The sequence below is a fragment of the Lemur catta genome, chromosome 13, assembly GCF_020740605.2.
Source record: "Lemur catta isolate mLemCat1 chromosome 13, mLemCat1.pri, whole genome shotgun sequence".
NCBI classification, from domain to species: domain Eukaryota; kingdom Metazoa; phylum Chordata; class Mammalia; order Primates; family Lemuridae; genus Lemur; species Lemur catta.
Genome location: NC_059140.1, coordinates 24,008,147 through 24,034,369, shown reverse-complemented (window position 1 = coordinate 24,034,369; position 26,223 = coordinate 24,008,147). Strand labels below are relative to the sequence as shown.

Sequence of the window (26,223 nt, the reverse complement as noted above, 5' to 3'; positions counted from 1 at the left end):
CTTTTATTATTTTTTAGTTTTAAATTTAAATAAACATGTTTCTCTCAGCTTTCAACACACACTGCTGTTTTAGTTTTTGAAAACATGGGGCCATTTTCCTTAGAAGATTAAATTTAAAAAGTGAAAGCTCGGTTAATCCATTCTTTCTGTTTTTAAAGGAAAATCAACAGCCTGTACATAAACCCCTATGTTCTCCACTTTTACAAGTGGCCTGATGTGTTCCTAGCTACCGTCTTCAACATCAGTATCATGCTGTCAATTCAAGAATATAGTTGGTGTAAACATATGCACAGTATCATATTGTGCTTTTAAAATATTTTTAGACTTAAAAAAACTCTAACCTTGAGCAAAATTTTAGCTTTTAATGCCATTTAAAAATATTACCAATGTACATTTTGAAAGCCTATGTGGCGTAATTTTAAATGTAAATATCATGGTATGATTTTTCCCCGATTAATAAGGAGGCTAGTGTTTATTGAGAGCTGCCCATATACCAGGCATTGCTCTAATGCAGTGCTTCTCAACTCTGTGGGGTTAAGGATTGGTTTTACTTAATTATTTTCAATTTTCAATCCATTGCAAACTAGCAAGTGGTTCCGTGGATGGCTAGTATGCAGCGTGCGCCCCACACGCCTCACCAGCCAGTTCAACAAACTGGTCTCTTGCCTGCTCAAAAGGAGTCCACCCATCACGAATTTGGATGTTGTGGCAATGTCAAAAGGATATAAAAGTTTCCACATGCTTTCTTGAAATTTCTGCACTTATTGTGGACTGGTTACCAACAGCTCATGGATTGACGTTAGCCGACAGACCTTGCTTTGAGTGTCACGGCTGTAAAGTACGTACTTCCTGTTTCATCTCTCCAATAGCCCTCTGAGAAAAGTATTATCTCAATCTCAGTTTTACAAAAAGAAAGAAATTGAAGCACAGTGTGCTTCCCAACTTCAAGGGCCAACAATTAGCAGGTTGTGGAACCTGGATTCAAATCCAGGCAGCCACTGCACAGAGGAGCCAGGATTTGAACCCAGAGCTTGTGCTCCTCCTCGTGTATGCTTGTTCATTTGAACTACATATAAAGTAACAACAGTTCAGTTTAGGATATCAGGTGAAAACCTCCTCAAATATACCGTCTATATTTTACAAAGCTACCTTCATCTACAACTGTCTTGTTCTCCTCTCTTGGTGGAAGTGGTACCTTCTTCCTGTCCAAGGTCAATGTCTTTCCTTCTGGATTCTATCCTTTCTGTTTCCATGGATGCTCTTGGTCCATCAATCATTCCAACGAAAGCAACTGTGCAAGGTCAGGAACTATATCCATTCTACAGATTATGAGGCCGAGGCTCACAGAGATGGAAACCTGAGCAAGCATGTAACCAAGGGTTTCATGGCTATAGGGTGGCCATATCCCAATTTGTCAAGGACAGTCCCAGTTTCTTGCCAGGACACTGTGGCTGGTTAGTGCTTTCCTTTCAGTCTCAAGTGTCCCTCTTTGGATAGTAAATTCTTCAGTCATCCTACATTGCTAGTGAGTGGCAGACACAGAACTGGTAGCCAGATGTGTCACTGACCTCCAAACCAGGGCTCTTTCTATTACCCCAGGCTGCCTCTTAGTATTTCAGAATTAAAAAGGAAGGTTTATTCTCAGTACTTATTCACTCAGCAAGCATTTATTCAGCACCCACAATTTGACACCATGCTAGAAGATGTAGATTAAAATGTGAACAGGCATGGCCCAAGTCCACAGAAGCTCATTCATGGTTTAGCAAGGAAAGAGACCCCCACACACTTATAATCAAGACAGGCTCCATAATTTACAAGACCCAGTGCAAAATGAAAAAGCAGGGTCCTTTGTTTAAAAATCCAGAATCTCAAAATGGTGAAAACAGGGCATTTAACCAAGTGCTGGGCCCTTCTAAACAGGGACCCTGTAGGCTGCAGGTCCTAGGACTCAGTGTACATGTGAGGGGTGCTCAGGGCATGACAGAAATACACAGCAGTGACTCAATCTGAAGACTGGTCTTAAGATCACTTACTAGAAGAAATGAAACTGTGCTGATTTTAGAGAATAAGGATAATGAGGATATTTCCCCTACATGGACCTTCTCATCTATTCTTCAGATCACAGGTTTAATGGAGATTAAAAAAATAAAACGAGAGCAGGTGAAAACTTCTGGAGGCAATGGATATGCTGATGGCATTGATGGTGGTGATGGTTTCGTGGTTGTACATTTATCTCCAAACTCATCAAGGTATACACATGAGATATGTACAACTTTTTGTATGTTACTTGTACCTCATTAAAGTGGTTTAAAAAACAGAATCCAGCAAAACCTTATAGTGCCTTATTTTTCTACTTATCCTGGAAGTAAAGAGAAAGTGAGATTTATTAAATGGTTAGAGAAAATACAGGCCTTGGCCCCTTAGGTAACAAAAGCTTCAAATGCTTTCTCTGTGACGGGCTGGAAGATCGTCCTTGAACAGCCTCACACTTTAAGAACTCAGCAGAAACAATTTCCTATGTGCAGATTATTCACTTTTAGAAGATCAAGGCACTGAATTTGAGATCCTAAAAGAAAAACAAGGCCAAGAATTTTTTTTTAGTGAACTCAGTTGTGAAGCATGACACATAAAACTGCCCAATGGATACCGATCTAACTACCACTCTACCAAACAAAAAAAAAATTTAAAGCAGAACCCTTGTATTTCTCGTATGTCTCCCAGTTACTAAGTTTCCACTTCCCCAAGGTTATACATGGTGCTGACTTTGCACCCTAGAGTTTAGTTGTTACTATTTTTGAATTTTGTATAAATAGAATTATGAATATTCTTTCGAGTCAGGCTTCTTTGGAACAATATTATGTATGTGAGCTTCATGTGTATTGCTCATGTGGTTTAATTGCTTTCATTGCTGTATTCTACTACGGCATAGCTCGTTTTCTTTCTGCTGTTGTTGAGCATCTGGATTATTTCCAGTTTGGGATATTAGGAATTATGTTTCTAGGAACATCCTTGGAAACATCTCTTGGTGCATGTGTATACATTTGGAGTAGCATTAATGGATCACAGGGTCTGCAGCTTGAAAAAAATGCTTGTCAAATTGTTTTCCAAAGTAGGTTTTTCAATATACTTTTTTATACACACAGTAAGAATTCCTATTGTTTCATTGGCATGTGATTAACATTCTCAATCTTTAAAATTTTAGCTATACCTAGAGGGTATTTAGTGGTATCTCATTGTGGCTTTAATTTGCATTTCCCTGGTAACTAACATCAGTGAGCACTTTTCAAATTATTAGCCATTTGGATATTCTTTTCTGAAGTACCTATTCAAGTCTCTTGACCATTTCTCTTAACTGAGCTTTCTGTGTGTTTCTTAATGAGTTTTAGGAGTTCTTTACATTCTATGGTGCTAGTTCTCAGACTTTAGCCTGCATGAGAATCACCCTCAAGGCTTTTTAAAACACAGATTACTGGTCCCCACCATTAGAGTTTCTGACTCAGTAGATCTGGGGCAAGGCACAAGAATCTGCTCGTCTAACAAGTTCCCAGCTTATGCTATGCTGCCAGTCCAGGAACCACACTTTGAGAACCAATATTCTATAGCGTTTTAAGTGTAGCAGCAATAGATGTTTGTTAGTTTTGGACAAAGACGTCTTAAAAAACAAAGACACAACCAAAAACCACAACCATTTAATACTTGTTCAAGCCTGAGGCATAAGCTAATACCCTCCCCCTTCCTGGACTTGCTTAAATAGCAACTGCTTCAATCTGTCTGAAACCCACTGAAATGTGCTTAGAATATTTGGTACACCCAATTAACCAAGAAAACCAGTTGATAATGAAAGTTATTTTTGGAGCTCATAATTTTTGATCTCAGGAGAACTCACTGGCTTTCATCACTAAGGACAAATCAGTAATCCCTCTAAGAAGAAAAAGTACAAATCTCTGAATGGAGATAAAAAATTGTCATTTATTTCAACTGAATTTTGTTTCATTAAAAAACTCTGTAACATTAAAACAGAAATGAAATAGAAACATGTTTACATGACAGCATTTACCCTCTAAAGATCAAATAAACATATATATTTCAAATATATCTACTGTTTGAACAAACCTCATTATTATCACTGCTGTCATTTCAGTTGCCTAAAATACTAACCATGACTTATTAACAAACATCTTATTGTGTGTGGTTTATTCAACTGAACGGTAGGTAACCATATTTCTAAATACAAAGAGTTGAACAGCTACTACACTCAATGTATTTTGGTAGTTAGCCTGTGTGTGCTTTTTAAGGGTACATTCTATAAAACATCTGTTTCTCAAAAGCCTACCACATCAAGGCACATCTATGTGTCCATGCATTAGCATATGAAATTTAAGGGTGGTTACATCTTATTCTGAGAAGTCATTAGAATCCACCTTAAACCACAACAGTAAAACCTTTAAGTAAACTGAACTCAACGTACCACAGCCACCACCATCAAGAGAAAGTGAAGACCCATAGTTCAAAAAAGTACACCAGGTCCTAGGAAGTTTTGTGGTTTGTTGATTCACTAATCAGAAACTCTAAAGAAACTGCTATTACTGGTCTTAAGTAAACTAACCTGCACAGGCTCATGAAAATGAACCTTCTGGATGCATCCTGAGAATGCACTGCATAATTACAGTCAATGCTTTTCTCAGTTTGTCTCACCAAGTTAGGAAAGCCAATGCAATTTACAAAGGATGTCAATAAAGGCCAAATCAAAGGCTTACAGTTCACAGAGGGTTAACCTTCCATAAGCCAGAACTCCAATAAGAATAATACCATATATTTCAGGAATTACAGTTAGAGGTTTGGCCCTTGTGGAAAGTATCACCACGCTGAGTCCAAAACCACAACACAGTTACCATGTCGTAATCTCAAAACTCTGAAAGATGAGGGATGGTCACACTTGTGTCCTTTAGTATCAAATCACCTCCCATTTTGAGAAAGTATTATAACCCCTTCTCTTTTCTAGAACATATGATGGAATATTGTTCTTCTATACCTTAACCATATATATTTTTGGTACGGATGGGGGGTGGTAGCTTTGCCCTACTATGATGTCACTTAAGTATATTTTTTGTATTTCCTATTGGTTTTATCTGTACTATTTTATAATAACTAGAGAGGCCTTTGGGGGAAATAATGGATCCCACGTATGTTAAAGGAAATAGTGAGACAAATGGCAACTTCACATAGTCTTCAAGTAAATAGAATCCCCGATACAACTGGAAATTAATATGTACTTTTGGGGGTAGTAACACACACACAAACCCAAACCTGTGCCAATTTTGTCCTATTCCTTAACAATGAGCTTTGGCTCTGGAGTCTCTTAAGGCACAAAACCTGGTAGACACCTTTTGTTGGTGGCAGGCACCTCTAATTTGGATTTTAAAAAAACCAACAACATTTAAATAAAAATTAGCCCTTTTGTTAGAGCTTGACGTCACTGGATGAAGTCAGAGGGAAAATCCAAATGAACTAACATCATGTATGTACAAATATTTGTTGATCGAGTATAAAAAGTACAATGTAGTTTACATAGTGCAAAAACCATTAGAAAATGCCTCTAGAATAGGTGTGACATCTTGGTAGAATCACAGTGCTGTCTCAAAAATAGTGAAGGCTGAGGGCTGTCCGTTGGAAGTGTTCATTACCACATGGTCAGTCTGGGCAATATCTGGGTAATTCCTTTTGTAGTACACCTGTTCAAAAAAAAAAAAGGCAAGCATGAAAAGAACACGTTTAAAGGTGTTCAAGTCCTTCTCCCTAAAACAATGCAGTTCTATGTCCACCTGTTCATGTGAAGCACAATTAAAAAACAGGGATGCACATATCCTATGGAGGAATTCGCCCCCCTGAAACCCTCAGCAGGGCTGTGCTGAATGCCAAACAACCTGTAGAGCCACTTTAGCTCTGATCACTCTGATGTACAGATAGGTTTTATCACTACATTAAATTGATAAGCAAACTCATTTTACTGATTCAAAACCTGGAGATGAATTAAAAACAGGGTGACAAAGAGGCTGGGAAATCTAGTGTCTGCACGAGGGTTTCTCATTTTCACACATAAAATGAGCACAATAGATTTGGATGTTAATATCAAGTTGTAATCCCTATATTTTATAAACTCTGATTGACAAGCATTGAAACGCAGCCGTGTATATATGAAATATCCTGGCGTTTAATTTGTGCGGCAAAGCAGTTATAGGGCCTATAGAAATGCAGTCTGTGGATAGTGGCCCACAATAATGAAAAGAGAAGCAAAAGCTTTCACAATGACTCAACCAAGCAACTTCTCTAAAATGTAAGATGATACCAAATAATAGGACAGTTCTTTGCCAAGCCTTTGAGTTCCTGAATTCTACCAATTTCTAGCTGAACTGGAAGAGATACAGGTTTCCTGATAAATGTATAATCAGAACATAAAGGAAATGAAATACTGTCAAGTTTCTCTGTTCCACAATCATCAGTTTTTAGTAGCTGTATCGTATCTTGGTTCCTTGACAGATGCGCATAACAAAATGAAATAATGTCAAGACTTGTGAGCTCTTATCTCAAAATGTGTTTGGGCGAAAAAAAGGACTTCAAATGTAATTTTTTTTTTCAAAGAAGAATGTGAAAAGTTTTGTTTGAGTCTTTAAAACAGAAAATGTACCATCTATCTGAGGCTGACACATGTCATCAGCTGGGTCTCTTAGTCATATGATTCTGGATCTATTTTATAAAACCTGGCTCCAAATATATTTGTGGGTACTGTCAACAAAGTTATCATTTGGAGATAATGGGCTTCATGTACAAAGTGCCGAGACACCTACCTACATATTAAGTGTGTTTTCTTTTTCTCTCATTGCTTGCATACTTCTTACTCCAAAAACATCATTACATATAAAATACTATATATTAAAATGTCGCTTAAGGAGCAAATAAATTGTCCAATAATGCTTGGATGAAATCTGAAGCTATTTCCATTATAATGCAAGTATGCAAAAATAAAACATTTTGGGGGTAATTTCATATAATCTCCCTCCCCCACTTTTTAAGGTAGCCATATTTTGTGTGTTTATAGATTTATGCATTCCAAAAAAAAAGCTATTTCTTAGTGAAACTAAAAATAGCCAAAAGATCAAATGGACATATACTTCACTTTCTACTGCTTAATAATCCCCCCAAAATAAGCAAGTTCTTTCCCCGTAACCCTCTCAATGTAATTCTTTATAAAGAAAATGTTGTGATTAGCAATTTTTTAAACAAAATGGTCTTAGTTTAATGGTCTGAAATACTCTGTTGAAAACAAGCTTCCTGTGTATATAATCTTTGATTTGACCTTTCTTTTTCTCATTTGTTACCATGTTCTATAATATACTATGGATAACACCACGGGGAGATAAAGCATCTTTTAGAACAGCACAGGTGATGAAGGGAATTGATATTTTTTATTTCAGCATATTACAGGGGTAAAAATGTTTAGATTATGTACATTGCCTTTGCCCCGTCTGAGTCAGAAGTTCAAGCATATCCATCCCCCGGAAAGAACTGAAAGTACTAAGTAATCTTTAGCAGGGTCATAGGCTAAGCCTGGGATGGAGAGGTCCAGTCTCAGCTCCCTCCTGGGACTCATTGCTGATCCTAGAAAAATTATTTAACCACTTTCCATGCTGGCTGCCTCCTCCGTAAAATGAGATAACAATGACTTACCTCATAGGAACTAATTAACGGCTACAAAGTGAAGGTTGAAAACATGCCGAGTTAAGTGTTGGGTGTGATTATGAATGCTACTCAGAAGTGGCCCCTTAGTACATGGAAAGTAGCAGCATCACCTGGCTTGAAAGATGAAAACAAAGCGTCTAGCAGTCCCTTTTGTGGATCTTTTGATTTTATCTTTACAGAACCCCTAAGCTGTGGTTGAGACAACTTTCACTGAGTGAATATGGTATCCCAGGAGGCAGAAAGGTACAGCTGAAAGTTTATAGAAGTTGGAGCATCAACACCTACTAACTGGTGGCTTTGGGAAGTTACCTAGGCTCTTCTGCTTCTGTTTCCTCATGTGTCAAAAGAGATAATAATGCCAGATCAGAGGGTTGCGAAGCTTAGGAGAGACAATGCCGTAAGAGTGCTGGGAATCTTGTCCCTCTCCCTCCTCTTGGGTTTGGATCACTATAGCTCCTCTAATGTAGGTTAAAGCTAAGTTCAGTATTTAAACTCTGGCTCATTAACAAAGCCACCATAATGACATTAGATTTTAGTAAAGGCAACAGAGCAATAAAAGCTCCCTTGCATGAACAAAGGATAGCAACTGGGCTTTATTTACATTACATTCCTAAGACACCACACAAACGTGTTCAATTTTGGCTCAAGACTCTGTCATTGTCATTCTTACTGACCTGTATGGCCCTAGTTCAATCACAGTAACTCTCAAAACCTCAAATTCACTATCTTTAAAGCAGGTCTAATTTTGGTGTACATAATTGGCATGTATATTTGTCAAGGTTAAGGAGTAATGGAGAGTTAGAAAGGACTTCAGCTTTCAAGATAATAATGAATTTTCTCTCTCCTTATCCTTTCAGAAATCACAGTGATCATCAAAGACACTGTGAAATAAAAACATAAATTCAATCTTTGATAAAATCAGGAGTCATCTGAAGCTCCTTATTGCTTATGATTCCCATAGGCATCCTCTGTCTGTCTTGTCCTGGCCCAATTTGGACCCAGTTGCAACTGGAGCAGACCTTGGCACATAGGAGCGCACAGTTCTTCAATTAACAGGAGAACACTAAGGTGTGTCAATAAATAATCACATAGAAACATATTTGCTTGAAGAATGCACGTTGGTGAGGCCTTAGGAGAAGAGAGATTCTGAAATGCAAGCACTGTAACTGTCTGTCCATCTCTGTAGGCTCGGGAGGAGGAAAGGCTAAACAAACACGCATTCTCAATTTCTTTCTCTCTTACTCTCTCTTCCCCCTTCCCGGGTCATAAGGTACTTCCATATTAAGCAGTGAGAATTTTCTTTAGCCTGAAACAATGCCCTAGAAACAACTACCCTGCAGCTATCTGGTCTAGGAAAAATTCATTTTGTTCACAGGTGAGGAGTAGGAATAATAATTTTTAAAAAGTGGTACAGGATCTGTAAAATATACAAACAAAAAGTAAGGAAAGGAACAAGATAAACACATGACAGACACTGAGCAGATGAAAATTATAAAAAAAAATACATTCAAAGGAAATGTAGCAGAACAATCAACCTATGCATAACAGAGATAGAAGAACACAGAAAAAACATGGCAAAACAACAGAAGATGCTGAAACATGAGTTGACAGAGGCCAAAATAAAGTAGAAGAGAAAAATGAACATATCAAAGAAATTTTTGACTGAAGGAAGCACAAAATTAGCCGCTGCTGAAAAAACAGTATGAGACATGGGGAACAAGACTGAGTGAGTAAGCAAATAACTGTAAATTAATAAAGAATTAAAAAGGATTAAAGAGAATAATAGTTTTAAAAAATAGACAAAGGACATACAACATATAAATGATACAAATTTGGAAAGAGATCAATGCAATCAATTAAAAAAATGTCAAAGATAAAAATTAAGCAAACTTCCAGAAACAAAAGAAAACGTAAGTCTTAAGTCCAAAAGCACACAAAGATGTCCTAGGAAAAACTAATGACCCCTGGGAGAAAAAAGATCAATTTAAGTCTAATGTTGTCTTAGACTTCCCCATACGAATAGACAACACTAGAAGACTTTAGAGCAAAGATTACAACATACTAAGTGAAAGAAGGTATGATCCAAGAATTTATAACCAGCAAATTTAGAGAGGCAGCAGACAAAGATTTCAGACATGCAATCATCCTTATTCCAGCTCCAACGGACCCTCCTTTAGGATGATGTAGAGCACTGTTTTGCAAACTTTTTTTCTGTCACTCACAATAATAAATACATTTCATTTTACATTGAGACTTGGAATACACCTACTAGCTATATCTGGAAGGCAGCTATGCTCACCACTATACCACCAACGCCGGCACTACTACTAGCTATATCTGTATCTATATTGAAAGAGTATCATGAAATATTTACTATTACTATTACTATAGAAGATACAGTGTTACGTTTCCTCCATCCCATTCTTTCCTATTTCACTTCTTCTATCACACTGGTCATGATGGACTAAATGGATTTCTCAGATTCACTGAAGTTTCAAAGTACTAGATGATAAATTTTAGCTAACTAAGAGATGGAGAAGGTATCATTTAAAACAGTCAAACAGAAGCTTAAGAATAATTGAGGGTTGAAAGCAAACAGCAGAAGAAAAACTAAACTAAAATTTGGTGGTAGAATTGAGACAGAGAAGTATACTTACACTGTCATTGTTTATAATGGGGAGTAAATACTAATAAAGAAACAGCATTCAGAAGAAACTAAAGGAACACATATAAAACAATAAGCAAAAAACAAAAAATCACCAACTATAAATTAAAAGATAAGAAAAAAACACAAAAAACTAAAAGCATCTCACATGATAGTACTAAAATAAAACATGCATATAAGCGCAATGAATGGAAATGGACTAAACTCATCTGTTTGAAAAAGGGGGGCTAAGATTAAATCTTAGAGCAAAACCTAACTAGATGCCATATCCAGTGACAAACTTTGGATATTCAAAGACAGACAAAGACATACGGGGCAAATGAAAACAAAGTGAACGCAGGGGACCCAATCTTAGTTTTGAGATACCTTGGGCCAAGAACAATAAGTTCTCAGGGCCAAGAACAATAAGTCAATCAAAGAAAAGCACTTTAAACCGGTAGAAAATATAATTCATAGTAGAAATCCAAGAAATGAAAATCATAGCATCAAAATTACCAAGACAAAAATGACAGGAACTACAAAGAGAAAACATGTACAATATGGCAATAATTCACCTCTCTAGATCCAAGTCACATCAGACAGACTATCTAGAAAAGACCTGAATAATGTAATTAATAAAGTAGACCTAACTAAAAGTTATTAAACAGACAATACTCCATATTTTTAATGCCCAAAGAACACTGAACAAAAATTACTTATATACTAGGAAACCAAAAAAAGTATTAATAAATTCCACATGGGTAGATATAGTACCAACAACATTGCAATGAAAGTAAAACCAATGACTAAAATAGAAAAGAAACCCTATCGCAAAATGTTTAAAAAACCTTTCTCTTAGATAATTTCTAACCCAAAGAGAAAAATCCAAACCAAAATTGCAGAATATGTACATATAAAATGAATTATGATGAAAGCCACTATACATCAGAACCTACAGGATATAGTTAAAGCAGTATTCAGAGGAAAATTTGCAGCTTTAAAATATTTATATTAATAAGGAAGAATGAATACAAATGTATTCAAGAAGTAAGCAACAACAAAATAAACCAAAAAAGGGAGGAATTAATAAAGACAAAAGCAAAAACTGATTAACTGCAAAACAGAATACAAGAACTTGTAAATAAATCTGACAGCTAATTCTTTGGGGGAAAAAACATAAAAATATAATAGCTAATTTAATTGGAAGGTAAAAATGGAATATAGAGATTGGAGAAAGTATGTATACTAGGTAGCCATTACAAAATGAGATAACTATATATACTGATACCATCTGAAATATAATATTAAATGAAATAAAGTAAAAAATAGATATAACTTGTGCTTAGAAAACAGAAAGGCCATGTATGCACATGGTCTTGGTTATGCACTGAATATTATCAACAAAACTATAGAAAGTAGTGTCAGGGCTCCATCCTGGTGAAGGAACTGCATGATGGGAGACAGGCATGGAAAAGAGACTTTTTACTTATAAAAGTTTAAAAAAAAAAAAAAAACCCTATAAATTTTTTTCATTTTGTACAATCAGTATGTATCACCTGTTAAGCTATTAAAAATAACTTTGGACTGGGCTCAGGGGCTCATGCCTGTAATCCTAGGACTTTGGAAGGCTGAGGTGGGAGGACTGCTTGACCTCAGGAGTTCAAGACTAGCCTGAGCAAAAGTGAGACCCCACCTCTATTAAAAATAGAAAAATTAGCCAGTATGGTGGCATGCACCTGTAGTCTCAGCTACTTAGGAGGCTGAGGCAGGAGGATTACTTGAGCCCAGGAGTTTGAGGTTGCTGTGAGCCATGAAGACGCCACTGCATTCTAGCGTGCATGACAGAGCAAGACCCTGTCTCAAAAAAAAAAAAAAATAAATAATAATAATAATAGTTTAAAAAAAATTTGGAGTCTCTAAAGCTTCTTAGAAGAACTTTGGATACTTCTTTTGTTATTATTGGGAGTAGGAGTTCACTCTATAGCCTTTTAAAAAATAATCACACTTTTATCATCAATAACTAGAATTTGCTTTTAGCTGTACAGCACTTTATAGTCTTCAAAGCACTTAAACATATGCTACCTCACCTAAACCCTGTGACTGTGAAGAAGCCAGGGCACTCCCACAGTCCCTGCTCTACAGATGAGGACCCAGAGGCTCAGAGACCCTGGGTGCCTTACACAAGGCTACTGGCTGCTAAGAGCCTCTTGCACCTATCCAAACAGGGCCAGGTTTCTAGAACCTAGGATATGTCAGGGATTTCATAACTTTTGAGTCGTATCTGGTGGTTTCACAGATGGCTATGTTCTGTTATAATTAGGAACAAAGGGCCGTTAAAAACCTCAATTAGGTCTGCTTCATCAGGGACAGGCATTCACCCTTTGTTATGGGCTGAATTGTGTGTCCTCCCCAAATACCCAAGTTGCAAGCCTAAACCCCAGCCCCTCAGATTGTGACTGTATTTGGAGACAGGGTCTTTAAAGAGATAATTAAATTAAAATGAGGTCTTTGGGGTGGGCCCTAATCCAATAGGACTGGTGTCCTTATAAGAGGCAGTCAGGACACAGAGGAAGGAGCATGTGAACACACAGCTGCAAGGTGGCCATCTACAAGCCAAGGAAAGAGTCCCCAGAGGAATTCAACCCTGCTCATATCTTGATCTCAAACTTCCAGGCTCCAGAACCGTGGGAAAACAAACTTCTGTTGTTTAAGCCACCTACTTTGTGGGACTTTGTTAGGGCAGCCTGAGCAAATTAGCGTACCCTTCCTTCAGCTTTATGTATATAAAAAGTACTTTCTCATGAGTCATCTCCAAAGGTCAATCAGTGATTCAGCTTGCCGGCACCATTTTCGGAAAAGCAACTACGTGGTCAAGAATATGTGACTTGGAAGTACCTCTTCCCAGATGTTGAGTTTTCTTTTCAAACGAATGAATTCTAATCTGTTAGAGTGAAAAACTTGTTGATTTAGACTAATCCTCACGGTGTTACAGTTCTGAAGGATGCATTGATATCTGATGTTTGTACATTTAAAAGGTTGACAGTCTGACAGCTTGTTCTCCTAAGAGGACCAAGTGTATGTAGAAATAATGTCAAGAAGATATTCAACTCGGATGAGAGTCAAGATATGTATTTCCTTAAACCTTTCTTTAGAGGTGACCTGAGGCAGCAGGGAGGCAGGAATGAAATCCAAGAGCAATGTTCTGCTACTGTGTAAATTCGGGTGACTGGCCTCACCTTAGCTACCAAAGAAACAAGGAGCAGTGTTTTCAAACACGACACAGAACGCAGTGACCAGGGCAACGCGTCAGCCTCACCCAGCAATCTGCCTTCTGTTTTCTACTGACCAGCTCTGTGCCAACATCATGAGAACCCTTGACCCAATATCCTCATCAATAAAAATTTTTAAAAAAGTTCTGTGAGAATGGAGTGAAATCATACATGCAAGAACTATGTAAAATAACTTAAAAGGAAACTGTACAAATGTAAGTTATCATTAATATTATTGAATTAGATGAAAGTTACCAGACCAGGAATCACGTGATTTCTAATTCTGTGACTGCTGTACTTTTCTGCATGTATGCTACACCTGAAGCAAAACAACAGGAAGAAAAGATTTCTAACAGTCTCTGCTACTAACTAGTCTAACACTGGGCCACCTTACTTTGTGGGACCTTAGTTTCCTCATCTGTAAAACAAGGGTGATGAACCATATTATTGTACGTTAGCTGGAGCTATCTAAAATTCAACGATCTACTTCTTATTCAATGCCTTGAAAATATAAAATATGGTTTCAAAATGGGGACTTCGACATGTAGGTGGGGACACAGTACTTTGATGGGAAATGCCTTAGGTGTCAAAGAACAAAAAGGGTTTCCAAGGTTCCTGGCTGTTTTGTGACTAGATTATACAGGGAATGCCACATGATTGATCAGGTTTTATGAGGGAAGCTTTGGGAGATAATCTAGAAGATAAAAGTATTGTATAATTTCAGGCATGAAAAAAAAAATGTAGTGCTTCAACTACAGCTTCCCTGCTCATTAATACACGATGTAATTCTTATGAAAAATTCAGAACACAGACTCTGCCCTCCCTGAACCTAGGATTGAACCTGGACTCTGCCAATTATTCTACTAGCTATGAGATTCTAAGCAATTCTCTTCCTCTCTCTAAGCCTCGGCCTCTTGAACAGGCATAATGAGAAGAGAACCTTTACCATAGCACAGTGCATGGCACGTAAGTGTCAAAGTCTCATCATCATCATCATCATCGTCATCATCAATGACTCAATATATAAATCTCTGCTCGTCTCTATTCTTTGGTTTGTGTTGTCAATGACTGGGGCGCATCTAACACGTCTGTTAGTACCCAGCATAAGCCTGTGCACACGCAACTCTGAGGATGCAAGTAGGATTCAAAGAAATATCCTACAGATGGTAGAAAGCACAGCTCCTCATCTCTAAGGAGGAATGGGATGAAACAGTGACAGAAGGGAAACTAAGCTACGCTACGGATAATCTTTTATGCAGAAGGACACTTAAATACTGAAATATTTCTTATTCTGTTATCTTTAATAGATATTTAAAATATTACACAAAACAAAGAATGTTATTCTACCCATGCTGTTGAAAATCTAGGAAATACCGAAAAGAATGAGAAAGGAAAACCACACCCATAGTATACTGCCTAGATAGACATAAGCAGTTTTAATGGGTCGTATCACCACGTACCTTTTAAAGTCCCCGTTCCACCCTAAGCCATGCATATCAAGTGGCAAGAACACCAGACTTTCCCTCCTTCCCCTCCATCCTTCCATCAATACAACTCCTGCCTCACAGAATCATAAGAAAGATTTACAGGCGGCCACGTGACACTGGCTAACTCCCTCAAACCAAACTGCAGTTATTGTACCTGTAGAATGAGATGGTTCTACATCACCACTGTAGCAAAGATATCACATAAACTCAATGTCTTTGATGTTGTGTAAACCTTCAAGCACGATTCAGACTATAGCTTTAAGGTATTATAAATTCTTGATTTGTCCTGTTAACAATTTCATCTTCTAGAAGGTAGAGGAAGCATAAAGGGGTATTTAGACTTAGCTCTAAACAACAAAGAATTCGGGAGAAACCTAGGGAGAAAGTGACAGCATCATTTACAAATTATATAACAAAACTCAAAAGCAATCTACATGTTTACCTGGTAGATCTTTCTAGAACAGACAAATATTCCACATTATTTTCATAAACTCTCAAATTTCCTGAGTGTACCTTGACAGCATTTTCATCTCCAATGTGCTAAGCACTCGTAAGAATGAAATGCAACAGGTCTGTAAAATACAGGTATATTAGGTGCCATATGCCATTTTATACGAGAATCTGAACCCATAGAGTCTAAACGTGCAAAAAGTCCTGTCTGCAATCTCTCTCTCTTAGGCACACCTGCTTGCACATGTGCGTGTGCACACACTCTGCCCCCACCTGCTTCTGCAGACGCTTCGCAGACCTGACTTCAGCCCGGGACGTATTGTTAAGGCCCAGTCATGAAGCTTTGGCTCTGAAGGCTTATAATTGAAAAGGGCACACAGTGCTCGTTACCATACCCGTGGTGCCAAATTGTGAGGAGTGAGTTGTTGAGACAAACTTTAATTACAACTCCTTGGAGCGCGCTCACCTGTTTTGCTGTTTCGGTGAGGGCAGCGGCTTCTGCCTTGCCCAGTTGTTGCACCATCTTGTAAAATAGGCTCTCTTTATTTTGCAGCAAAACATATGGCTCATCATATTCTTTCAGTCTTCCTGAATCCAAAACCTGTTAATCAGCAGAAAGAAACCCATTGAAACACAATGTTTTGCAGTAACATATTATAACTCAGACAATATTTCGGAAAAGGCCAGGACGGGGAGAATACAGACAATCTATTTGGGTGGTAGGCCTGGATGGTGTTTAAATGGTTTGATTACCCTGTGTTCCAAAGCAAACAAAGGCCTAACCTGACCTTTTATTATTATAATGTTATAGGAAAGGAAGAAAATGAAAGTTTTAGACTATTATTATGGGCACTTGGCAGGCCTGGGACATTTTATATTCTGCCAAGGGCATTTTGGGTTATTATCATCAGTTGGTGCTTTTAACTCTCAGACTCTAAGCTTTGAGGGCTATTTATACATATATTTATACATATATTCACAGTTGAAAACGTCTTGATTTAAGAAAATCAAACTCCATTTATCTAAAACATAGGGTGACGTCATAAAAACCAGATGGCAAAGACCTGACAGCAAATTAATCGCCAAGTGGGTTTGATGTCATCTGAGCGATATCTGGAAAAGAATTAAATGCTTCTGGATTTTCTGCAGGGTCCTAGAATCTGTCAGCTGCTAAGAGGGGCTAAAGCCTTGTCAGTGTGGTTAAGGTGCATCCTGAAGTCGGCGCTGGGTGTAGTTTATTATTCCAAGACTGAAAGCCTGGCCAAAAGAGCTGCTACCTAAGCAGCTTTAGCATAATTGCTCTGTATACAGAAGAAACCTCTAGAAATCCAATTTTCTCTTTGGATAAGACTAAAGAAGCAATTAAGAAATTGAGCTCCAAATTCCAGTGATCGTGGGCCCACATGGCACACGAGGGCAGCCTAACCTGCATTGCAGAGGGTCTGAATATGTTTTCACAATCACCTCTCCTTGCTTCTTTCTCTCTCTTTCTTTAGCCGCCTGCCTTTTAGCCATTTTACTGCTCATTAATATGTCCACTGGAAATTGAAAGAGAGAGAAAGGGGCTCTTAACTCTGCATTTCGACTTATTAGTGGGTTTGGTTAATGGTTTCAGAGGGAAGAAAGAGTCTGAAACAATTGGCCCAAATGATGTACCTAGGAAAATAGTTCTGATGTTAAGTGGTACTTAGTTCTTCATTTAGGCTGTATTTAGAGTAAATTTTTCTTAAGAGAATATGCTGAAACTCTAACCAGGACACAGGTTGTTTTTCTGCATCTAGATATTGCAGATAATTCTGTCCCATGGTATTTAATCAGACACATTTATTAAGTCTCATAAAGGGCATTTTCCTGTTAATCTTTTGTTTACTACTGTGAATCACTGCTAAGGGCAGCTTTCTCAAAAGAGTTCAAGAATAATTGAATCTGTCACATCCACATAATAATTAAAAAGTCCTATAATTTGGCATGCCAATTTAGGTGCCCCGAATGTGTAATTTTACTTAAGCATAGCATTATAGGGCATAACCACTCCTCCTGACGTTGAAGGAAAAAAAAATTGCAATTTTAAAATACAGGTCTCTCTCATGCTAACAAGTAAATAAGTGAATCAAATTTATAATATGTGAACTTTTAGTCTGCAAAGGCAACAAGTAAAATTTTAAAACCTGAGATTTGGTAGAGAATGACTGCTTTGACTATAAAGATTTTACATAATTTTGAATGGAGACAAGTACTACTAGTATTTTCTCCTTGTCCAACTTTCTACTAAATTTATTCACATTTGAGTGAACAGTAAATCTTTCCCATTTCCCTTATATTGCCTGAAAACACAATAATGCCACTGAGACCAGTAGTTCTCAGAATTGACCAGAATCTAAAAAGGCAGAGCCAGAAAAAAAACGAATGCTTTCAAAAAGCAATAGCATTAACAATACAAACCACAGAAAGATCATTTTGGTCAAAATATTTTGAGCCTTATAAATATTAACAATTTAACTATTGTGTTTTATTTTGTTAGGAGAGTTGTCAATCTTAGGGGTGACAGAACTGTGACAATTCGTATTAATGCCTGATAATTTATTAGACCTTAAATTTTAACTTCTGTAAGGTAACACTTTAAAAATGTAAAATAAAACAGACCTCTTTAATACTGTTTTAGTACGCATTAAAAACAAAATACAGTATCTTAAAATGAACTGGAATATTATAGCCCCAAATGGATCCAGAAGGGTTGAGAAGTGGTGCTCGCCCAGGCACAGAAATACACCGTAACAAAGAATACGGCTACCATAAGATAAACAAAATCACCCTGTAAATAACACATCAGTTTTTGAACTTGAAAAGGAGGATTAAAAAATGGTTATGGGCTGAACATTCTCTGCTTTTACGGTCATCACCGTTAACTGTCAAAGCAGAGTAGACAACAAGGCAGGTTAATTTCCTTCCTCCCTTTCATCCATTCCTCCGATGTTAAGTGAGTACCTATCACCAAAGCACTGTTTTAGGAATGGGAGATTCAAAGATGAGCAAGGAACACAGTCTGTCAAGATGCTGACAGCCAGAGATAAAGACTAAAGTGCAGACAAGTTAAATAACTGGGCCCAGGCTGCATAAATCAGGAGATGGCAGAGCTGGGATTTGAACCCAGGTCTGAACCTATCTTCTTTCCTCTCCAGCTTAGTCCCAGATGTACACTATCAGTTTATTTATTATCAGAAGTAAAATAAGGGTGATGAGAATTTTAAACATGTAATTTTCTAAGATACCTTTTCATTTGGATAATATATTGACTCTGCATAATTTAAGAAAATATGCCTGTAAAAATAAACATTCCCCCCTTCCTTGTCCCACTGCAATTTTGTTATACGTAGGACTCAAAATTATTTACTGTGCACCTGGCGTATACTCACAGAAAAAGAAAGCCAATTTGATTAAACTTTGAGGATTAATAAAGAGCAAGTAACACGTGGCCAAAACACACTGGGGGGAAATTTAAGTGAACTTTCAAGAGTTCCTGAATTTACTCAGCACACATTTCTCACACACTTACTGTAATACATTCATGTCATTATGCTAGACGCTGGGGAAAAGGCAAAGATAGCTAAGTCCCAGTCCCTGTCTTCTGGAAGTGTAAACTAAAAGATGAGAGAGAAGAAAATATTCAAGTGACTATAATCCAAGAAAAAAGGCAAAACCACCAGGAGTTTAGCAGCAGCAGCAGAAGTCAACCTCTGGCCAGAGATTCTGAGGAGGAGCTTCTGGGAGGAGTGAGCAGCAAACAAGAAGGGCCTTGAGCAATGGACACACTTGGACCTGCAGAAATGGGGGTGGAGGACAGTGGTCATCCCAGACTTGAGAACGGCAGGGGACAAGAGGTGTAGAGGCAAGCCTGGCCCCTCCTCAAGGACAGGGTTATGTGGCTTCTCTTGTTCACTGGTGCATGTCTAGGGCCAGGGGCTGTACACGACAGGTTAGCAGGCACCCAATGCATAGTAGCTAAAAGTTAAATGCAAAGGAAACTAAATCCAGGGTGTGACTGGGTGACTGTCCTAACTGGTACGGTCTGGTAAGACTACAGGGTGAGACCAGGAGACAAAGGGATCCAGCTGGCCTTGGGAAACAGATGGAGCACGGGAGCACAGGGATTATAGGATTAAGGTAAGAGGACCACATGCCTCCAGGTAATGGCTGTGGGCAAGAGAGAGAGGAACAGTGAGGAAGAGAGAAAGCAGGCATGAGGGCCCAGGCTTGAGACTCATTTTTATTAAATATTGGAAAAGAGAAAGAAAAGGAGGGAGAGTCAGGTGCTACAAGGCACAATTTAGATGCACATGGGAAAAAATGCCAGGAATAGAATTTTACCTATTTCTACAGGCTGAACATCCCTTATCCAAAATGCTTGGGGCTAGAAAGATTTCAGATTTTGGAATATCTGCATTATGTATACTTACCAATTCACTATTCTTAATTTAAAAATCTGAAATGCCCCAAATGAGCATTTCCTATGAGTGTCACTGTCAAAGCTCAAAAAGTTTTAGATTTGGAGCACTACAGATTTCAGATTAGGGATATTCAACTTATATTTACTGATTTGATCAGAGATTCCAGATCTTTTAGAACAAGCAAAAAGATAAAGCAACTCTGAATTTGGTTTTTTGTACAGAAAAACAAGTATAATTAATTTTAATCTTAACATCTTTCTTATCTTTAAGAAAAAACTGAAATCTCCCAGAGGTCCTCACCCTTCTGTACCCGAGTAAAACTGTAAACTGCTTCATACTTTAATGTTAATCTCTGGCTCCAGGATCGTCCTAGGAATGCCAACCTCAAACTGCCTGCTGCTGTCCAGTAGGTTACGGAAAAATACATTACATTGGACGAGTGAGTCAGTGTCTGCAGATGTTCCAGGTAGCTGTCCTGGGCATAAAACTAAGTGGACTAACTGCAAAATAATCCATGTTAATTGGCAGCATGCCTTCAGCTCCAGTAAGGTGGCCTCAGGGACAGGTGAGGGGTAGAACAGGGTGGAGGAAAAAGTCTGATCATAAGAAAAGAAAAACCCAGAACAGCCTTAAATATGGCGACAGCAAGAAAAGGAGACTCCACTCAGAGACAGGCAGAGTGGGGACAGAAGAATGTGACTTTCAGGCCTGCTTTGGGCCGTCAGGTGACGAAGGGGTGTATACACATATTTCCAATCTTGGAAGTTGGGTCTCCAGTTGGTAAAATGGGTGCCTGTGATTTCTCTGTGACAATATCGTGTAGCATGTGTCAAGTATTACTCAAAGTCCTTCCCTAGGTCTTAAACAGTAAATCACTCTCCTCACCTGGGGAAGACGACGGTTAGGTCACGGTGACCTACACAGACGCCTCTCAAAGCTCTTGCATGTACCACTCTGTCGCAAAGTATTTCTTCTCCTAGTTCATGCCTTCTACCTTCGTATTAGTTATTTTTACCCCTGAACATTTCAATTAAATCTCTCAGCATATTTTTGAAGTAGAATTTTTTGTTCTTTCTGAAAGGTTCTAATTGTGGCCAGTGTAAGTTTATTAAGAAAGAGTTCCATGAAAGTGAAAACAAGAATTTAAATAAAACTCAAGTGAGTTTTTATTGTGCTTTTCCAGCTTTTCCAGTTTTGTTTTCTCTGGGGAAACTACTGAAAAGAGATTGGAGTTTAGAAAGAAAGGTAAAGATTATAAACCCATGAGACTGCCTATAAAAAGAAGAGCTACCATGTGTGTTTCTCAGCCTTGGTTTTGGTTCTCCAGAATTCATTCCCAAAGAATTCAGAAATGCAAATGCTCTTATCTGTCATTTGCTCATGCTACTAGGGAGAATCCGGAGCGTTGGAATGACCAGGGTGTGCAGGGATTGGAGGGAAAGGCTGTGCTCCTGGCTGAAAGGGAAATAGGTGACAAGTAACCAGCTAAGCCTAAAAACTACAGGGAAGAAGACGCAATCTTTAATGTAGGTATATTAGTGAGTATTAAGAGAAAGGATTTCTAATTTGTCTCTCTTGCTCTACTGTTTTGTGGGAATTGAGCAAATGAGGAAGATTAAATTAGCTGTCATTATGACTACACCATGTTTAATAAAGTTAAAATTGAGAAAACATCTTTATAAAACTGAATTCTAAGCCTAATACATTAATGGCACTTAATGAACCAAAACTGGGTAAATCCCTTTGGAGAGCCAATGTATAAACAAAGCTATTAATTAGGTCACAGTTGTTTCTCAACAAGCCTTTTGTATGACTTACTTACAGTAAACAAAACCATATCCATCCCGTCTTTGTGGAGAAGTATTCACCAGTGCAACAAAATGTCATTATTACACCTTAAGCGCTCGCAATTACACGACTTTCTGATGACAACACTGGTGGTTATACCCTTCATTAGCACCTGTCACTTCCCCAGCCACTTCCTGAGCCTGGCCGCTGCCCTGCGGAGCATTAGGCTTGGCAGCTGATTCACTTGTCTTTATGTCCTCAAAGCGTTCAGAATACCAGAAGAGAAAATCCCTGGTTTTTTGGAAAGGAAGTATTTCTAAAGCAAGCAAGAAAGGAATATTGCTTCCAAAATCAAAGGTTTGAGAGAGAACATTATTCGTGGTGTTTCGCTGATTTGAAAGCCAGCTGATGATCAGAAGTTCTAGAATACAACACAAGGGTCAACCAGGGGGGAAGGGAGCACAGACGCCAACTGCCTATCTCCGAAGCTATGAAATGCATGTCTCCTGGGTGCCCTGAGGTTGAATCTAATTAGAAACTAAGCGTTGTCAAAAAATAAATAAATAAATAAGAGCTCATAATAAGACTCGTTGTTTTGTGTGTGTGTGTGTGTGTGTGTGTGTGTGTGTGTGTGTAGAAGTCAACAACAAAACCCAGCTCAAGTGGCCAAGTTTACATCTCCTGGTAGGACTTCCTTGTGATGTCGCTGAGTTGATGACCTTGCAGCCAGGGACCCCTAAACTGAAGATATCCCAACACTGTAGTTGGGAGTACGGAGGGACAGTTGTATGGTGAAATGCAAGGTCATCTCAGCAGTCACATGCTCCAAGAAAACTCTTGCCTCTCTTCTCCAAATCGACTTCTCCCTTGGTCTTCCCCATCCATCCGCATGCTCAGGCCCCAACCCTAGAAACTGGCACTGACTCCTCTTTCCTCATATCTCACGTTCCATCCATCAGACAGTCCAGCTGCTATACTTACCAGTCACCATCTCCACTGTGTGCACCTAGCGTAAGCCACCAACACGTAGCGGGGGGAGAGGGCACACACGCAAGAGAGTGAATACTGCAGCTGAAGACCTCAAGGATGATCACTGTGGCTTTCGCTATAAAGGAAAGGGGACAGCAGAGTGGAACAAGGATAGAAAGGCAGGGAGGGGCTCACTGTAAATTGCTCTATAGAGCCATGCTAAGAGTTCAGATAGACACTAATAAAGAGAGAAAAAAACTGAAGTTTTCAAAATCTACCTGGAAGTATTATATGCAAAGCATCAAGCTAATGGACACATTTCGATAATGGCAACAATGTTGATAGGTCCAGGGGATGCTCATGAACTAACTAGACGTTCATGTCTGTGGGGCAAATGCTGACTGATCAGTTTTAGGAGCAACAAGCTGCCAAATCTGCCAAATTCTGTCCTTCCTTGCTGTCGTCCTAACCAATCATACATTCCAAGGTGACAGTATTTCCAAGTATTTGATAATAAAAGGAAGTCACTATCATCAGTGTTGTAATAACAAAACCCAAGAAGAAGTCCATATGGTGCATTTAGGAGTAAAGAATTTGTTTTGAATAAGCTGCCAGCTGAGCTGGAAATCAAACCATTCTTCTGCGGATGCATCCAAAGCTTGGCAAAGTGCTTCAAGCAAGGAAACTTTAGAGCACCATTCACTTATTGTGAAACCAGGATACTTTTGGGACAGTCTGCAAGATGCAATTCTGACAGACAAGAACAAAAAGTAACAGGTAAAAAGTAGAAATCAAAGTATAAGAGACTTCTCTGGGTGGCCTTGGACTCATCTAGTTCTTGCTTATAGTTCTCGAGAATAATTGTAGGCAGTGCCAGAATGCAATTTCCTGAGGCAGGGAGGAACTGCCTGACACAGCTGGGCCTTGTTCCTGTCCCTCCTAGGGAATGCAACATCTTGAGTTAGGAAAGACAGCCAGGGCCTTTGTTCTCCTCTCTCCTGGAAGCAGGATGACCCTCAAAGCTTTGCCCAGCAAGTCATGTTGCCCCTGAGGTATAAAATCCGGGGCAGGCTGCCTTCTGAGGTCCCTCAGCTGTGCTGCAAGTGGGGCATATACAGTTAAGACTCCCTCCGCCCTGGGCAGCTTCCCTGAGCCTTGGGGGACCAACTCACACAGGATCCTAAACTCCTCTTGTCCCTTGCTGCGTATCTACAAGTATTAAAACCACTTCATGTAACTTGTTACAAGTGAGTGTGTTCTGTCTCACCAGGCTCAGGCATTGGTGGCACTGCAGCCCAGGGTGTGGTGGGTGGAAGCGTCTGGCTCCTGTTCCTGGTGGTTGGCATAAAGATGACCCCTGCTACCCTCCACACAGTGACAGTCCTCCCTCAGCATCCGCAAGATGGATGAAAATCAGCCCAATGCCGCAGGCCTGGGTCAGTGTGAAAATAACTCATGTTCCTTTAAGTTTATTTGTAGCCAAAGGTTTTTCCTTTGAGGGGTGTTTCCCTTATCATGTTATAAAGCCACGTCCTAAGATATATTGAAACTGAGCAAGCAACAAAAGGAAAAGAGAAGAGGGGCAGGGAGAAGAGGATAAGGATGGGGAGGAAGAAAGGAAAAAGGAAGAAAGAAAAAAAAGAAAGAGGGGAAGGGAGGAAGAAAATAAAGAAGGAAAGATCGAATTACTAAGGAAGAGGGAGCCAATCAAACCTGGAAGGAAGTTACTGCACCAATATTCCGACACCAAAGCTTGCAGCCTATCCTGGGTGCAGCTACCAGACCCCCCTTCTGCACCCTGACTGCGGTGCCGGGGCAATCTCAGAGTCTGCATGGCCGGCTGGCTTTGTTAGGTTCTGCCTAAGTAGGGAGCCCTAGTGCGAGACTGACTGCAGGACACGGGCAGATGGTCTTCCTGGTTTCTGCTGCTCCGGCCAGCATCACCCTGGCCTCCAGACTCCAGCTTCTATTAGCACATCTGGAACCAGCCTCATCTAGCCACCTCACAGATACGACTACAGCTGGGCAGCGGCTCCTCATTGGAAGTCTAACAAGCACCAAATCTCTGGGGCCTCTGCTTTAAGTTCCTAGATCTGGAGATCTGTCCCAGCAGCTTCCTGAAATCATGACCCCAGTGCTTCCCTTCCCTCCCTCGGAGCCCCTATTCTTATGTAATAAATTTCCTGTGTTAAATCCTTTCTGTTGGAATCGTTTGTTATTGTAACTAGGCCCTTTCTGAAAATAACTCAGAATAGGGTTCTCATATATTCCCCTCTGACAGCACATCTTGTGAACTTCCCAATAGCTGAGAAATTCTGCAACCTTACCCAACAACCTCCTGGCAGTTAAAATAAAAGGCTTAATTTTGGATTAAGGGACTCCAACATGCTGAAACAACTGTGACCGACTCTGTAGAATGATGCTTAGCATCACGAGTTGTATCTTACATTTGGAATATTTTCATACATTTGGAATACTGGCCATGTAAAGAAAATGACAATTCAAAATAAACATTTAATGTAAAAATATGCAAAGAGATATGCCAGGTATATCATTTAACAGCACTGAATACATAGCTAAGTACTTAAGTTACAGAGAATGAGAGGAAAAATCAACAGAAAATAACTTATTGGGGGTTTCTATCTAGTTTTACAAGGAGGAAACAAATTGAAAAATTGAACATAAATGGAAGCAACTGGAATTCTACGGGTGAAGGACTCACCATTATCTTGTCGCTGTCAATAATGGTGTTCAGTCTGTGCGCGATGGTTAGCACAGTGCAATGGGCAAATTTCTCCCGGATTTTTTTTTGTATTAACTCATCAGTTCTACAATCGAAGAAGTTTAATTCAGTAAAGATGGTAAAAGTAGACTTAAAAGATCTACTACACAGTGGAGATATTTTTAAAATAAAGCAATAGAAACTATCTTCTCTCCAAATTGCTTAGACTATCAGGAGCAGAATTTAGGAATCTAGCTGTCTAAGGATGCTTAATAATGTCATTGACATTGTAAAACATTTTTTGGTTTCTACCTCTGTTTTTCAGAATTGATGTTATCAAGATATCCTTGGGGCAAACAACACTTAGAAACATTCCTCAGCATCCTTCAATGTTTCTCACTGACCACATTTAAAATTTGGATCCAGCGTTACACGGACATCAGCTCTGTACCTTAGATCCACATTTGCTGTTGCTTCATCAATAATCAATATCCGATTTTTCCTGAGAATTGCCCTGGCAAGGCACACCAATTGTCTCTGTCCAACACTGAAATTGGATCCTGATTCTGCTAATTCAGTATCCATTTTACCAGGAAGATCTTCGATGGCTTCTTTAAGCTGTACCTGTAGATACGGAAAGAAGAATGGTATTTTCTTAAACTGCTACTACAGTAGACACGCCTTTTAGACATTAGAATTCTCAAGTCCTTCC

General features: G+C 39.0%; 1 protein-coding gene across 1 annotated transcript in view; it reads right to left on the bottom strand.

Annotated features, from left to right (window-relative positions):
• Positions 1-4,306: 4,306 nt before the first annotated feature.
• The window catches only part of ABCC4 (ATP binding cassette subfamily C member 4), a 79,245-nt gene continuing 57,328 nt past the window's right edge, over positions 4,307-26,223 (bottom strand). Inside the window, exons 9-12 of the mRNA XM_045566935.1 lie at positions 25,963-26,135; positions 25,512-25,617; positions 16,054-16,188; positions 4,307-5,732 (exon numbers count right to left, since the gene is read on the bottom strand). Of these exons, the coding sequence (XP_045422891.1) occupies positions 5,625-5,732; positions 16,054-16,188; positions 25,512-25,617; positions 25,963-26,135 (522 nt within the window). The 3' untranslated portion in view covers positions 4,307-5,624. The remainder of the gene's footprint in view (positions 5,733-16,053; positions 16,189-25,511; positions 25,618-25,962; positions 26,136-26,223) is intronic.